General features: G+C 42.0%; 1 protein-coding gene across 3 annotated transcripts in view; it reads right to left on the bottom strand.

Moving 5' to 3' along the window:
• LOC126213133 (sorting nexin-13-like) overlaps window positions 1-16042 on the bottom strand; it is a 399760-nt gene that overhangs the window by 115128 nt on the left and 268590 nt on the right. For all 3 annotated transcript variants that reach the window (XM_049940749.1, XM_049940751.1, XM_049940750.1), the window contains one exon: window positions 11348-11509. In XM_049940749.1, coding sequence (XP_049796706.1) covers window positions 11348-11509 — 162 coding nt within the window. The remainder of the gene's footprint in view (window positions 1-11347; window positions 11510-16042) is intronic.

The raw sequence follows: 16042 nt of genomic DNA, 5'->3' as shown, positions 1-16042 counted from the left end.
TCTCAAAATATTTTTATTTCAAATTTATACACTTTTGCATGCACTCTTTTTTCTTTGATGTTTGAACCTCAGAAAATGTTTTGAAAAGATTCCACAGCCTATCCAGGTGACAAAAACCCCAGTCTGGACATTTTCTGTCTGAGTTAATGTAACAAAGATAAGCCATCAGGTGATAAATTGATTGAATACTAACAGAGACACTAATTTAATATTAGTGTCTGTTAAGTAAGCAGAAGTTTTATGGACAGTGTGGCATCTGGCATTCTAACAACAAAGAAACATTTGACTTTTCTTTCATTTTACTTGGTTTCACTGATGACTTGTGTGGTGTTAGACATCACTCTGGAGAACTGATAAGTAACCCTACATTTATCACTCCAATGAATGACACTAGCGAACGATAAAACCGTGTAATAAACTATTACACAGGAGAGTGTGACTATTGTGTGCATTTATTAGTTTTATTGAAAACTCAATCAACAAAAAAGTTGATGCATCAGAACACCAATGAACAGGATAGGACATCAAAATGGAATAAGGAACACTGAAATGTAGCAGCTCATTTTTCATATATATATATATATATATTTTTTCTCCATACGATTTCTAAGCTAATTTGGATCACTCGATTAACTGTTCATCATTGGGTACAACCGGTGTATCTAATTTCATATTTTGAGCTCTGCAACATTATTTTGAACAACTTCGAGTCAAAGTATTTACTAAAATTACAGCCATCCATTGATAGGAACATGCATCATTGATTTGTTTCATTGTAATCAGGACTCTTCATTAACAAACAACTGGATAGCAAGAGAGCGTCCAAGTATACCGCATTTTATAATGATAAAGACCTGTAACAACTCTTATCACTCTGTCAGTTTACTATACTATTGGTTAATAAAAGGTGTACAACTTTGCTTCTGTCATTTTTTCCCCAACATTTGAGGCTTTAATGAAACAGATTGGTTACACGTGTATCATTCAGAGTATTTTACATCGCTGGCCACTACTCTCTCCCACCTTTCAGGCAGTGTACAAATCCAGTGTCTAAAAAACTGTTCATCTTCTGAAGCGATCCACGAATCAATCTGATTTGTGGCTTCTTCATGAGATCGGAAGTGTTGGTCAGCCAGGCCATGCTCCACTGATCTAAACAGGTGATAGTCAGAGGGAGCAATGTTTGGACAATATGGGGATGGGGTAGGATTTCCCATTTTAACATTTCCAAGTACGTTTTGACCTCTTTTGCAACGTGGGGTCGAGCACTGTTGTGCTGCAAAATCACTTCATCGTCCCTCTCGCTATATTGTGGCTGCTTGTCTTTTAATGCTCTGCTCAAACACATTAATTGTGTTCAATAACGAGCACCTGCGATTGTTTCACTCAGTTTTAACACCTCAGAGTACACGACGCCGAGCTGGTCCCACAAAATGCCAGAGTGTGATCTTGGAGCCGTGAATATTCGGTTTGGCCGTCGACGTGGAAGCATGGTCGGGATATCCCCATGATTTTTTGTGTTTAGGGTTATCGTAATGAACCCATTTTTCATCCCTTGTCACAATGAAATACAGAAATCCCTTCTGTTTTTGCCTCTGAAGCAACTGTTCACAAACACACAAACGCCGTTCAACGTCTCTTGGTTTCAGCTCACTTGGGACCCAAGTATCTTCTTTCTGAATCATACCCATAGCCTTGAGGCATTTTGAAATGGCTTGCTGTGTCACTCCCACTAATTGTGCCAATTCTTGACGAATTTGATGCGATTCTTCACTCAGCAATGTCTCCAATTATGCATGTTCGAAAACATTCTCTCTTCCTCCACTATGTGCGTCTACGACATTAAATCACCATTCTTGAAGTGTTGAAACCACTCGTGACTCGTTCTTTCACTAACAGCATCCTTATCATACATACTTGAGGGCATTTGATGAGACTCATCCACAATTTTCTTCATATTGAAACAAAACCGTAAAACCTCCAGCAAATGACGAGAATTAGGCTCGTGAACTGCCATTTTCAATCAAGAACAACGTTATTATGTAGACACAAATCAATTAATGTTTGAATGAGGTTATGTTGACCGAGGTCCAAGTTAACTGCCTGATGTCTGTGATCTGTTTCTTTTGACAGCTACTTGCTGTTGTCGCCACCTATCGGCAAACGGAGGAAGCAAAGTTGTACACCTTGTGTAAGATTTAATTACTTAGTAGTTCTGTAATTCACAATACGAAACCAAATTAGTAATGTAAGCAAGTGTTTATTTAGGTTATTGGATTATACAGGGTGTAAATTTTAAGTTGATAAACCAGAATAACTCGAAAAACAAGCTGCACACGAAAAAATGTGTAGAATCCAAAGTTCATTATTTTCGAGGGGGACATCTGCTGGTGCTAAAATTAGCCTGTCACTCAAGCCCCCTGGGGGTGGGGCGAGAGGCAACTTCAAAATTTCAAATGGGAACCTCCATTTTATATTGCAGAATCAGATTCTATATAAAAAAACTACGTACATTTTGTCTTAAACATTTGTTCTGATTCTTTGTAGTTGGCACTGTAATTCAAGAATATCCATGTTCTCATTTTTGTGTGGAAAATGGTCCCCCCCCCCCTCTCCCCACACCCCCTCACCACCACCACCACCTCTCCACCCATACTTGGAAGATTCCATGTGAGTGGTGCTCTACAAATTTGTGTTTCAGTTGCTTCTATAACAAGTACTATAAAGAATTCTGTTGTAGCACAGCTAGTGATAGCAAGCAGGACAATTCTGTAATGTATTCTGTAAGAAATGGAATACACAACTGTGTGTGCTTGCTCCTCATTTGCAGACCTGTGAAGGAGGGAAGTGCAATCACAATCCAGTGATGCACCTTCCCTCACACTTCTAGCCTCCACCCCCTCAACACAATTTATACCGCAATTCTGTTCTTCAGCACTTAGATATGGTGGACATGTTTACTATTTATTCTTAATGCACTTTATCTAACACTGAACATTAACTGTATACCATTAAAATACAGTTTTTAATAATCTACTATTTTTCACCCCTTGCAATGCAAAATCTATTAACCACAGAGAAAAAATGAAATAATATTTCTTGCATGAAATTTAATGTAGTTTAATTTAGTACTAGGAAATATTTTTGCTCGATGCCACGGTTTTCGAGATATTGCCGAAAAACCTAAACATGCAACCCTTACGTGCCCTCTATGCCACGCTCACACTCCACTGGTTAGTATTTTTTGCATGATGTGGATTAAACTTCTCCCTAGCACTATACAAAAATTTGTGACTACACAATTTTTTCTCCTAACTGACATTTTTTTTGTCTTTGTTGACAAGGCTATTAATTGCTGAGCTACGCTCGCTTGGTTGAGACATTATTAATGCTACAGATCTAGGCATTATGCATTAAATTTCAATATCAATTTTTCAGTAACTAGAGGCTGTTCCACTAGCCAGGTACTCAGAATAGGACACTCTGCAATAAACCTACGATTCGTCAAAATCCATGATTAACAAGTCTCTTGATCCCTTAGTCACATCACTTTGTGTTGTGCTTTAAAATTCAAATTTGGGCCAGATGGGGGCAAATGAGACAGAAAACCAATCCTAAATGTGTCAAGAAACATGAGACACCTTCTGCAAATGGAAAGCATTAGGCGTCTCAATCAGACAAGACTATATGAGAAATTAACTGCTGTAAGTGCAAGAGATTTGACTGAAGAATGACAAACCATTACAAACACAGTTCTGAAAACAGCTGACAAGGTTCCTGGCAAAAAAGCAATATGCAGAATACAGGAAGGCACAAAAATGTGAGAAAGAGAGTTACAGCAAGTGAAAGAAAAATAGCAAGCATATAATACGAGGGTGAGTCAAATGAAAAACTTAAATATTTTGTTAAATATTATTTATTATGCTGAAGTGGTACAAAGCTGTATCACTTTTCGACATAATCTCCCCCACGCTCAATGCAAGTCCTCCAGTGGTTACAAAGTGCATAAATTCCTTTAGAAAAAAATTCTTTTGGTAGTCCGCGCAACCACTTATGCACCGCGTGGCGTACCTCTTCATCAGAACGGAACTTCTTTCCTCCCATTGCGTCTCTGACTGGTCCAAACATATGGAAATCACTTGGGGCAAGGCCTGGTGAGTACGGTGGATGAGGAAGACACTCAAAATACAGGTCTGTGATTGTTGCAGCTGTTGTAAGGGCAGTGTGTGGCCTTGCATTGTCACGTTGAGAAAGGACACCTGCTGACAGCAATCCACGTCACTTTGATTTGATTGCAGGCTGCAGATGATTTTTTAGGAGATCTGTGTATGATGCACTGGTGACAGTGGTCCCTCTAGGCACGTAATGCTCGAAAATGATGCCTTTTTCTTCCCAAAAGAGAGTAAGCATAACCTTCCCTGCTGATAGTTCTGTTCGAAACTTCTTTGGTTTTGGTGATGGGGAATGGCGCCATTTCCTTGCTCGCTCTCTTCGTTTCCGGTTGGTGGAAGTGAACCCAGGTTTCGTTCCAAGTAACGATTCTTGCAAGGAAGCCATCACCTTCTCGTTCAAAGTGTCGAAGAAATTCTTCACAAGCATAGACACGTTGTCCTCTCATTTCAGGAGTCAGCTGCCATGGCACCCATCTTGCACACACTTTGTGAAACTGGAGCACATCTTGCACAATGTGGTGTGCTGACCCGTGACTAATCTGTAAACATGCTGCAGTGTCATTCAGTGTCACTCGGCAGTTTTCCTTCACTATGGCTTCGACTGCTGCCATGTTCTGTGGAGTCACAACTCGTTGTGCCTGACCTGGATGAGGAGCATCTTCCACTGAAGTCACACCATTTGTGAACTTCCTACTCCATTCGTAGACTTGCTGCTGTGACAAACATGCATCACCGTACTGAACCTTCATTGGTCGATGAATTTTAATAGGTTTGACACCTGCACTACACAAAAACCGAATAACAGAATGCTGTTCTTCCCTGGTGCAAGTCGTAAGTGGGGCGGCCATCTTTACACTGATACTGTGACGGTATGCGTGCATCTGCACTATGCTGCCACCTACAGGCCATTCTCCACGCTGTTTGTAGCATGCTTACCAACTTACATGATAACAGCGCGAAATTTCGATTTGTTATTACAAATTTAAGGTTTTCATTTGACTCGCCCTTGTATTTACATACAATCACACTCCAAAAAATGCCTCCTTCTATGTTGCAGGGCAAGAAATATAGCTAGCAACTAGGGAAAGGCAGCAAGAATCACAGGAACACTTCAGACACCAAAACTGAAAAAGACATTCACGAATGACACTCGACAGCATATAAAGTAATTAGACGCATGAACTAAAAAGAGAAAGAGTGAGCCAAAATAAACATAACAACTTTAGAATGATGGGAACAGCATTACAAAAATCACAGGGATGACGATTCAGCTGTGCAGAAATACTGACAGCGCTGTCATTTGTATTCAAGTGATTCGTGCAATAAGGTTTCTGATGTGATTATGGCGGCACGATGAAAATTTGCTATAAGGTTTCTGATGTGATTATGGCAGCACGATGAAAATTAACAGACTTTGAACACAGAATGGGAGTTACAGGTAGACACACGGTACATTCCATTTTGGAAATTTTTATGGATTTTAATACTCTGAGACCTAAAGTGTCAAGAGTGTGCAGAGAGTACCACATTTTGGGCACCACCTATCACCACAAACAATGCAGTTGCTTAATGACCGAGATCAGCGGTGTTTGTGTGAAGTTGCCAGTGCTACACGCAAGTAAAACTGCGTGAAATACCCGCAGAAATCAATGTGGGATATATGTCGAAAGTACCTGTCAGAACACGTGTGGCAAAATTTGGCATTAATGGACTACAGCAGCTGACCGATGTGAGTGCCTTTGCTAACAGCACAACATTCCACGCAGCACGTCTCCCGGGCTTGCGACCGTATCGGTCGGCCCTCAGACGGACGGAAAATCGTGACGTCAGACGAGTCACGATTTCAAATGGAAAGAGATGACGGTAATGTTTGAGTGTCGCACAGACCCCAAAAAGCCGTGGACCCAAGTTATCGACAAGGCACTGTACAAGCTACTGGTAGCTCCATAATGGTGTAGGCTGCGTTTACACGGAATGGACCGAGTCCTCTGGTCCACGTTCGGCTAGTTGGAAACAATTTGCAGCCATTCGTGAACTTCACGTTCAAAAACAATGACGGACTTTTTAGGGACAACAATCCACCGTGTTACCAGACCACAAATGTTCGCCATTGGTTTGAAGAACATTCTGGACAATTTGAGCAAATGGTTTGGCCACCCAGATCACACAAATCTCATAGAAAATTTGTGGGACATAATCGAGAGGTCAGTTAGCGCACAACATCCTGCATCAGTAACAGTTTTGCAATTATGGGTGACTACAGAGGCAGCAGGGCTTCAAATTTCTGCAGGGGACTTCCGTCGACTTCTCGAGCCCGTGCCGTGTCGAACTGCTGCACTACACTGGGCAAAAGATGGTCTGCACAATATATTAGCAGGTATGCCAAGACTTTAGTCACCTCAGTGCATAGACTATGTGATCAAAAGTATCTAGACACCTGGCCGAAAATGACTTACAAGTTCCTGGCGCCCTCAATCGATAATGGTGGAATTCAATATGGTGTTGGCCCCCCCTTAGATCTGATGACAGCTTCGACTCTCGCACGCATACGTTTAATCAAGTGCCGGGAGGTTTCTTGGGGAATGGCAGCCCATTCTTCACAGAGGGCTGCACAGAGGAGAGGTATCAATGTCGGTCGGTGAGGACTGGCACGAAGTCGGCGTTCCAAATCTCAAAGGTGTTCTATAGGATTCAAGTCAGGACTCTGAGCAGGCCAGTCCATTACAGGGATGTCGTCGTCGTGTAACCACTCCATCACAGGCCGCGCATTATGAACAGGTTGCTCGATCATGTTCGAAGATGCAACTGCCATGTCTCAATTGCTCTTCAGCAGTGGGAAGCAAGAAGGTGCTTAAAACATCAATGTAGGCCTGTGCTGTTATAGTGCCACGCAAAACAATAAGGGATGCAAGCCCCCTCCATGAAAAACATGACCAGACCATAACACCACCACCTCCAAATTTTACTGTTGGCACTACACACGCTTCCAGATAAATTTCACTGGGCGTTCACCATACCCACACACTGCCATCAGATCGCGCGATTGTGTACTGTGATTCGTCACTCCACACAATGTTTTTCCACTGTTCAGTCGTCCAATGTTTACACTCCTTACACCTAGACAGATATCGTTTGGCATTTACTGGTGTGATGTGGGCTTACGAGCAGCCGCTCGACCGTAAAATCCGAGTTTTCTCACCTCCCACCTAACTGTCATAGTACTTGCAGTAGATCCTGAGGCAGTTTGGAATTCATGTGTGATAGTCTGGATAGGTGTGTGCCTATTACACACTAAAAACCTCTTCAACTGTCAGCGATCTGTCAGTAAACGGTGTTTACTTACAGAAAGACAATTGGCAACGGGCGGCGGACAGCAAGGTCATATCAGGAGACCTACGCCTGCCGACAACCGCAGCATTCGAGGTTTGCGACAGTGATTCGCCGTTCGTCTGAGACGGGGTCATTACAGGAAGCAGGAAATCGTGAAGTTCGCCCCCGAAATGTTCGGACACTAGACTTGGAGTAAAATGTGTTTAACACTGTGGAACGCAACCGCCAAGTCAGTACCGGGCAGTTGGTCCGCCAGTACAGGGTAAGCCAGACGACTGTGCAGAACATTCTCCGTGACAACTGTTACTACATTTATCACTTATAGCATGTGCAGGGCTCGGCTGTGACAGACTTTCCACATCAGGAGCAGTTTTGTCACCGGTTTCTTCACCGGGCAACCACAATTCCAGGATCCGTATCATCCATCCTGTTCACATATGAGGCCACTTTTACACAGACTGGCATCTTCAACTTTCGTAACAGTTATCTGTGGGATAGTACACAGAACTGCCACAGTACGGTCACAGGGAATCATCAGCATCGGTGCAGCCGGAATGTGTGGGCCGGGATAATTAGCGACCGTATTTTGGGACCAGTCTTCCTTTTGTGTCCCCTTACAGAACAGAACTATCGTCGTTTCTTGCAGGTAACTTTGCTTCCCTGCTGGAAGAAATGCCGTCGACGATTCGAAGGGTTATGTGGCTGCTCCATAATGGTGCTCCAGCCTATGTCGCCATTAACATCCGGACGCATTTCAATGGTGTCTTCCCCGGTCAATGGATCTGACGAGGGGGCCAGTTGCACGACCTGCTCGTTCACCAGATATCGGCCTGTGCGATTTCTAATTATGGGGCCATCTCAAAAGTACTGTGCACGCAGAGCCCATTCCAGATGTGGAGACACTGGAGCAGCGTATTCGTGCCGCCTCTGACATTGTCGGGAGTAGCACGGCCGATGTGAACGTGTGAGACAGAACACGCTATTGCACATACACACATGCGTTAAGGCACACCGAAATCATTTTTATCACATACTGTAACTGTGGATGCACGGAACAGCACATGATAAACTGCAATCTCTGTAACAATGTATGATTGAATAAATGGTCTCTAGTATGGAAACCACACATTTCCAGACGCAAGTTCATTAGACCTTTCTTGTTCCGTATCCTCTCATTGATCAGTCCCTAAGAGTTTGTACACAGTGGGAAAAAAAAAATCACCCTGTACAGCTCCGTCAGCTCCATTTTCTTCCTTCTCTGCCATTCTCCTCCCTCACACATTGCTCCAACTATCTTCCACAGGATATTATTTTCAAAAACTATTATCTTTCGCTCTCTATACTTATCTACTCTCCATATTTCTGCCCCATATAGTAATGCTGGTCCGATTGTAGTTTTACATATACCTATTTGGTTTCTCTCGATAAAATTTTGGAGGACGGCAGCCTGTCGAGTGAATATGCTGCTCTGGATGCTGCTTTTATACTAACTTCTATTTCTTGTTTCTCATCATTTCTGTTATTTACTCCAACAGCCAGATATTTACACTCTTCTCTTTCTTTGAACATGTGGTTATCAATCTGCATGGTTACCCTAATTTCCTTGTACCATTACAAATTTTGTTCCCTCATCATTTACCTCTAATCCTACTTCCTCTGTTTTTTGAAGCAGCTTCCTTGCCAGTATTTTCAGGCCATCTAGACTTTCAGCTATGATAACTCCCTCCCTCACTTCTCTTGATGCATCCAGTGCTTCCTGTAGTATTACATTGAACAAGAGTTGTGATATTCCATCTTCTTGCCTGACTATTGTTTTTATGTCAAAATCCACAGAATATTCTGCATCCATTTTAACTATCGCTTTGATCCTTCCAGTGTAACTTGTACAAAATTTGTAATCTTACTTGGTATTTCAAACTTCTGTATTTTCTCCCACAACTATTCTCCGTTCATGCTATCGAAGATTTTCTAAGAATCAACAAACAATATTTCCACCGTTTTGTTGCACTCCCAATATTTTCGTATGGCTCCTTTCAGTACAGATATCTGATCAGTGGTTGACGAATTCTTCATACATCCCTTATCTTCCCATCTACTGTGTGTTTTAAATACAGTTCCATACTTTCCTCGAGAATCTTTAACAACACTTCACAGCTGTGCTATTTAACGAGATGCCTCTGTAATGTCTGCATTCTCGTTTACCACCCTTTTTTTTTTTTTATTGGTACTACAAACGCTTCTTTTCACTCTGATGGTATTCTTTCTTAATTCCAAATGTTGGTCACAAGTCTGTGTACTTGTTTCACAATTTTGTCTCTTCCCTTCTTAAGAAGTTCAGTTGTTATTTCACCTCTCTACAGTATAGTACACCGAAGAGCCAAAGGAACTGGTACACCCGCCTAACATCGAGTTGGGCCCCTGTGAGCATGGACTCAACTCGTGTAGTGTCCGAAGTAGTGCTGGAGGGAACTGACACAGTGAATCCTGCAGAGCTATCCATAAATCTGTAACAGGAAGAGATGGTGGAGATCTGTTCTGAACAGCACATTCCAAGGCATACCAGATATGCTCAACAACGTTCCTGTCTTGGAAGTTTGGTGGCAAGCAGAAGGGTTAAACTCAGAAGAGTGTTCCTGGAGCCAATTTGTAGCAACTCTGGACATGTGGGGTATTGTATTATCCTGCTGGAATTGCCCAAGTCCATTGGAATGTACAATGGACATGAATGGGTGCAGGTGGTCAGACAGGATGTTTACGTATGTGTCACCAGTCAGAGTCATATTTAGACATATCAAGGGTCCCATATCATTCCAACTGCACACAACCCACACAATTACGGAGCCTGCACCAGCTTGAAGAGTCCCCTGCTAACATGCAGGGTCCACGGATTTTTGACATCATCTCCATACTATACACGTCTATCTGCTCGATTTCATTTGAGACGAGACTCGTCTGACCAGGCAACATGTTTCCAGTCATCAACTGTCCAATGTCAGGTTTGGCGGGCCCAGGTGAGGCATAAAGCTTTGTGTCATGCCGTCATCAAGACTACACGAGTGGGCCTTTGGCTCTAAAGGCCCATATCGATGATGTTTCATTGAACGGTTCGCGCACTGACATCTGTTGATGGCCCAGCATTGAAATCTGCAACAATTTGCGGAATAGTTGCGCTTCTGTCACACTGAACAATTCTCTTCAGTTGTTGTCGGTGCTGTTCTTTTTCCGGCCGCACTGATTCGGAGATTTGACGTTTTACCAGATTCCTGATATTCGTGGTACATTCATGAAATGGCCGTACGATAAAGACCCCACTTTATCACTAAATGAGAGATACTGTGTCCCATTGCTTGTCTGCTGCTGTAACACCATATTCAAACTCTGTTAAATCTTGATAACCTGCCATTGTAGCAGCATTAACAGATCTAACAACTGCACCAGACACCTGTTGTCTTATATAGGCATCGAAATCTGCAGCGCCATATTCTGTCTATTTACATATCTCTGTATTTGAATAAGCATGCCTATACCAGTTTTTTGGCACTTCAATGTATATTATATTAAAACTATAAAGGTAAAACTGGGTTTTTCACTTTAAATGCTTCTTTTCCAATGTAACAATCAAGGAAAAAGTAAAAATGGAAAACATTTAACAAAATATTAATTTGGGCAGTAATAGTTTAAAGCACTGTATTAGCATTTGCATAATCGTGATCAGATTTGAAACTTATTTAATAAAAATGTGTATTTCAAGCAGAAGTTGGCAATTATATTACTCTAAAGTTTCTGGCAGACTAAAACTCAGTGACTCAGTTCTACACAATCAAGCACACAGAGAAACAGCTCACCCGTTTCGATGATCTCGGCGGTGAGGGAAGACGGGCCCTGCCTCTTCTCGGCGAGGAACTGACTGCCGGCAGCCGAAGCGGCCGAAGACACGGACGACGCAACGGAGCCGCAGTCGCTGCCCGACGTCGCCGTGGGTGGACCGGGCAGGGACAGTGTGGACCCTAGAACAGGCAATCCACCTGTAGCTACCGTAACACACACTGACCGACAACACGAAGAGGAAATTTTCTCGCAGACTAAAACTCTTTCGCAGACGAGGACTGGAGCCACAACCTCACCTTTCACACGCAATGCTTTTAGCAAGTGAACTATCTGGGTACGACTCTTAACCTTTGCGACTTCATTTCTCCTACATTACGAGCTTCTGCCGAGAAGCTTCAATACAATGCACAGCAAAGCAAATGATTTGTTTCTGTAAAAGAAGAAGGCAGTTTTAATCTCTCAGGTTGTGATTAACGGTGATATTTCACGGGTTCAGCCGAGTTGTCAATTCCATTTTGTCACACAATATTTCATCGATCAGCCTGGCCGTCTCCTCTGAGCACAGTCATTACGTGTACTCGTTGCTCGTGCTCCGATCGCACTGAAACACTGTCGGTGTCACGTAATTGTTTGTCGTGGAGTCTGACTCCCACCATTCACTACAAACTCTGATTGTCCTCGGTTCTTCAGGGCCCACACTACTGTTTAATGAAATGCACTTCCTCTGAGCATTTCCCAACTCTAGTAGGTGAGATGCCAGTCAGTATATCGCTTAAACTGTAAACCGCTGTTGCAGTTTATTACGTTTTCTGACATCTTTATTTTGGCATACTCATTAACTGTGCTGAAGCTCAGCATTTGCACCACAGTACCGCTCAGAAGTGGACCGTTATAATTTCTTCATAACTTTTTATGTATCTGTCTTGATAGCAAAGTTATTTTTACAAGATTACTGGCTTCAGATGTGTAATAGCCGTCTTCAGAACCTAGCAAATGTAAACGAAGGAAACATTACTGCACCCAGGCCTTAAATATGTAAAAATGAGTGAAAGATGCCATTCATGCTTCAACCAGTTCATATAGAAAAATGGTTCAAATGGTTCTGAGCACTATGGGACTGAACTGCTGTGGTCATAAGTCCCCTAGAACTTAGAACTACTTAAACCTAACTAACCTAAGGACAGCACACAACACCCAGCCATCACGAGGCAGAGAAAATCCCTGACCCCGCCGGGAATCGAACCCGGGCGTGGGAAGCGAGAACGCTACCGCACGACCACGAGATGCGGGCCAAGTTCATATAGGATGTGAATGCAATCCTAGAAGTCACTGACACACATGTAACACACAAATTTTCTAAAAATACCAAACAACCAACCACAACAGACAGTATAATCCCTGTAAAATTGTGCCATCTTCAACATCTTGAAAGCCTTCTTCAATTCGATGATCAATTGTTTGGCATAGCTTCCTCTGACACAGGAATAAATAGACAAATAACACAACATCCTTAAACAAATAGCCTGTGCTAATTGATACGAGAGTAAGGACGTAATAAACTTTTATTACAACACCAAAAAGAGAATCAGTACACACAGAAATGAAAGTCAATATGACAACAGCAAGGAAACAAAGTATGTCACAATGGAATAGTAGGGCAAAGTGTCCAAAAATCCAAAATTATTTTTGCAAATACGCTGCAAAAGTAGGCTTCCACTTCACAATTGCACCTTCCCCATAAAACTGGCTAGCAGCACAATAATTTTTCTAATTCAGGCATTTATAATACCACGTGTGACAAATGAACTTGCTTTTATTTTAGGCAGATGATCCACATTTTCGAAATTAGATTTAAAGAACAGCCGCATACCTGCAATAAAACAGACACGTCAGAAAGAACAGACACCACGCATTCATATAACTGATTTGCCTCGATGGGCAACGGACCTGCCAGTATTATGTTTGAATTCCTGTGAGAATCTCAAAAGTAGCGAGTACTGAGGACACGGTTGGGGACTGAGGATAGGTGCCGCTGGATGGGCATGTGACTTTTCACTTGTCGCCAGTAATTTCGCACGAAGTCCCGATGCAGGTGACATCAGCAATTCCTTACCCTTCCTTTAATTTCCCCCCCTCTTCTCCAAAAATTTACCTAACAACATAATATGTATCACAGCTGCAGATTCCATGTGATGTATGACCTTTTGGACATGCCCAAATGATTAGACATGCATTCATGTGTGTGTGTGTGTGTGTGTGTGTGTGTGTGTGTGTGTGTGTGTGTGTGTGTGTGTGGGTGCGCGCGCATCAAAAGGTAGAACATAAAAATTATTCCCAGCCACTTTGCCACACACACTCTTACATGCACTCTCACTTTGACACAGAAGATTAAAAGACGTGTGCCTCAAATCAGTGGACAATTAAAATACAGATCTATAACTACACAACAGCTAAAATAATGTAACAGGCAACGGTGCCTGGTTGGTCACTGGAAGAATAAAATATAAATCTGCCACCTTACACACAACTTAAAATCTCCTACCTAAGGAATTACACAGAAAGTCAGGTATCACACAGAATCTTAAAACACGATTAACCTTCAACTCATTGTCTCTTTAAATGCAGGGCAGGTCAGCTGGTAAGTTGGTCTGTGATTCTGGGTGAACCTATGGCATATATAAAAGAAAATGTACCGCCCCGGCTGTATCTTGAGAATGTCTTTATTATCTCACACAACTAGTTACAGCAGCACATTACTGACAACATGGTTTTTTACAGCTGAAGTCCCTCGTCCATGCAATAGGATGGACATCCACTAATCAATTTGTGTAAAAGTTTTTTTATATATCTTCTGAAAGGTATGAAGTTTCTTTCATTTCTAAATTGCTCATCCTGAAAATCATACCTGGATACAGCATAATCTGCAATCATTGGATAAAATGGTTACATTATTTATGAATGTATTATACTGCATTCTTTATAATGGAGCTGGATCGCGCATCCTTTTCTTCCAGAAAGGGTGGTAAACATTGCTCTGTTCAAAGTAGAATTAATATATCAATCAATTTAGACTCTTACAGTGGCATACACAGTGAGAGATTGCGGAGGTGCGAACTTAGATGCGTGAATTGCTGCTGTCAAAAGATTCTGACAGCCACACACCTCGAAATAATCCATATTATCTGCACCTCCTTATGGCGCCAGTACTTAAATACCAGTATAATGAGTTCAGTTACATGTGGATCTTCCCATCATAGAAGGAATCTATGCGTCAGAGGACAGTGGCACATTAATAGTAGTTCCTCCTGCTGCAGTGGCCTGAGAGAGGAACACTGCAGCCGCATCATTTGTTTTACCGACTACTGCTCGTCGTCCCTCAAACCCCACCTAAAAAGTCCTCCTCCCACAGACATGTGATCCTGTGCCTCGACAGAGGTAACTGCTCCAGAAGATGCAGCACGTTCAGAAATTAGTTTCTACCCAGGCATCCTTCGCTGCTGGTGTCTCATCATCCTGAAATCCTATATGCCCTGGGACCGATGTAGCGGGACTTTGAATTTTGCCACGCTACACTTGTTTCTCTCAGATATAAATTATACCGTCGCAGCTGTATGAGCACTCGACAGCAGAGAAAATATATAAGAAAATGAAGGTACAAAAATTGTAACTTTTTGTTTCCTACCCGCTCTTGTCTCTTGAGTGTGGAAGCTTAACTTCACTTATTAACTAGTCTTGGTCTGATTAAGACATAAAAACTTATTGATGTGCAGACATATAGTATTGTGGGAGCTTGAATGAAATTTGGAGGACAGAAGCAGCCGTAAAATACATTGCATTCAATATCGAGATGGTATTCATTCGTAGACATTAGTAATTCCTGGACAATAAAATTTACAGCAAGATTTTGGAGCAGCTATGACTTTTTCATGCAGAAATGAAGCAGAAGATTGTTGGAGAACAAGACCTGGACGCCACACGAGAGAAGACATATTAACATGGTAATGAATGTACTCTTATCTACGCCATTTCCCCTGTTAAACACATTTTGTTATTCTCTGTTCTCTTTCAAATAATTTTTGTAGTGGAAATTGATTTGACTTTTGCTCAGAAACGCCACAAGGACCATCCCAACAATAGCTTTTCCGAATCACGAAGTCCGATAGCTTTTCTGTAATACGAAGTCCAATTTGCATTTCATTCTTTCCCTTTTTCACGCTCATTAACAATTTTAAAACCCCCTTTTCATTCACCATTTCTTCCCACATTTTCAACCTTTTCTTTTCTTTTCTTCTCTTTTTCTTTTTATTAACCACTACACCGATCAGAAAGACACCTGCTTCTCCTGCCTCTGTAAGTGGAAGAGAATGTCGGGGATAATCCGAACATACTTTTCTGTTGGGTACATCTGATGGACAGCCTGAAGGCTACTTAGGATTTTGGTGCAAATCAGGAATTCAGTGGCACGATACATCCCGTCTGCTCGAGCACCCTTGACATTGCATACAATTCAGAATTATGAACTGTGAATATATTAGGTAAGCAAACACTAAAAACACGTTCTTGGAAATATCACAACACAGCTGATCCCACTCAGAGTGTAAATTTGAACACAATTCACAGTTCTCTGATAAAATGCCGTGAAACATTGATTTAAGGGGGTTAGGACGTCAAATGGGCTGACTTAGAGCAGGAGAGGCACCACAGAACATTTT

Source organism: Schistocerca nitens, chromosome 11 (genome assembly GCF_023898315.1).
Source record: "Schistocerca nitens isolate TAMUIC-IGC-003100 chromosome 11, iqSchNite1.1, whole genome shotgun sequence".
Taxonomy (NCBI): Eukaryota; Metazoa; Arthropoda; class Insecta; order Orthoptera; family Acrididae; genus Schistocerca; species Schistocerca nitens.
Note: the sequence above shows the minus strand (reverse complement) of the source record. Positions and strands in the feature narration are given on the sequence as shown.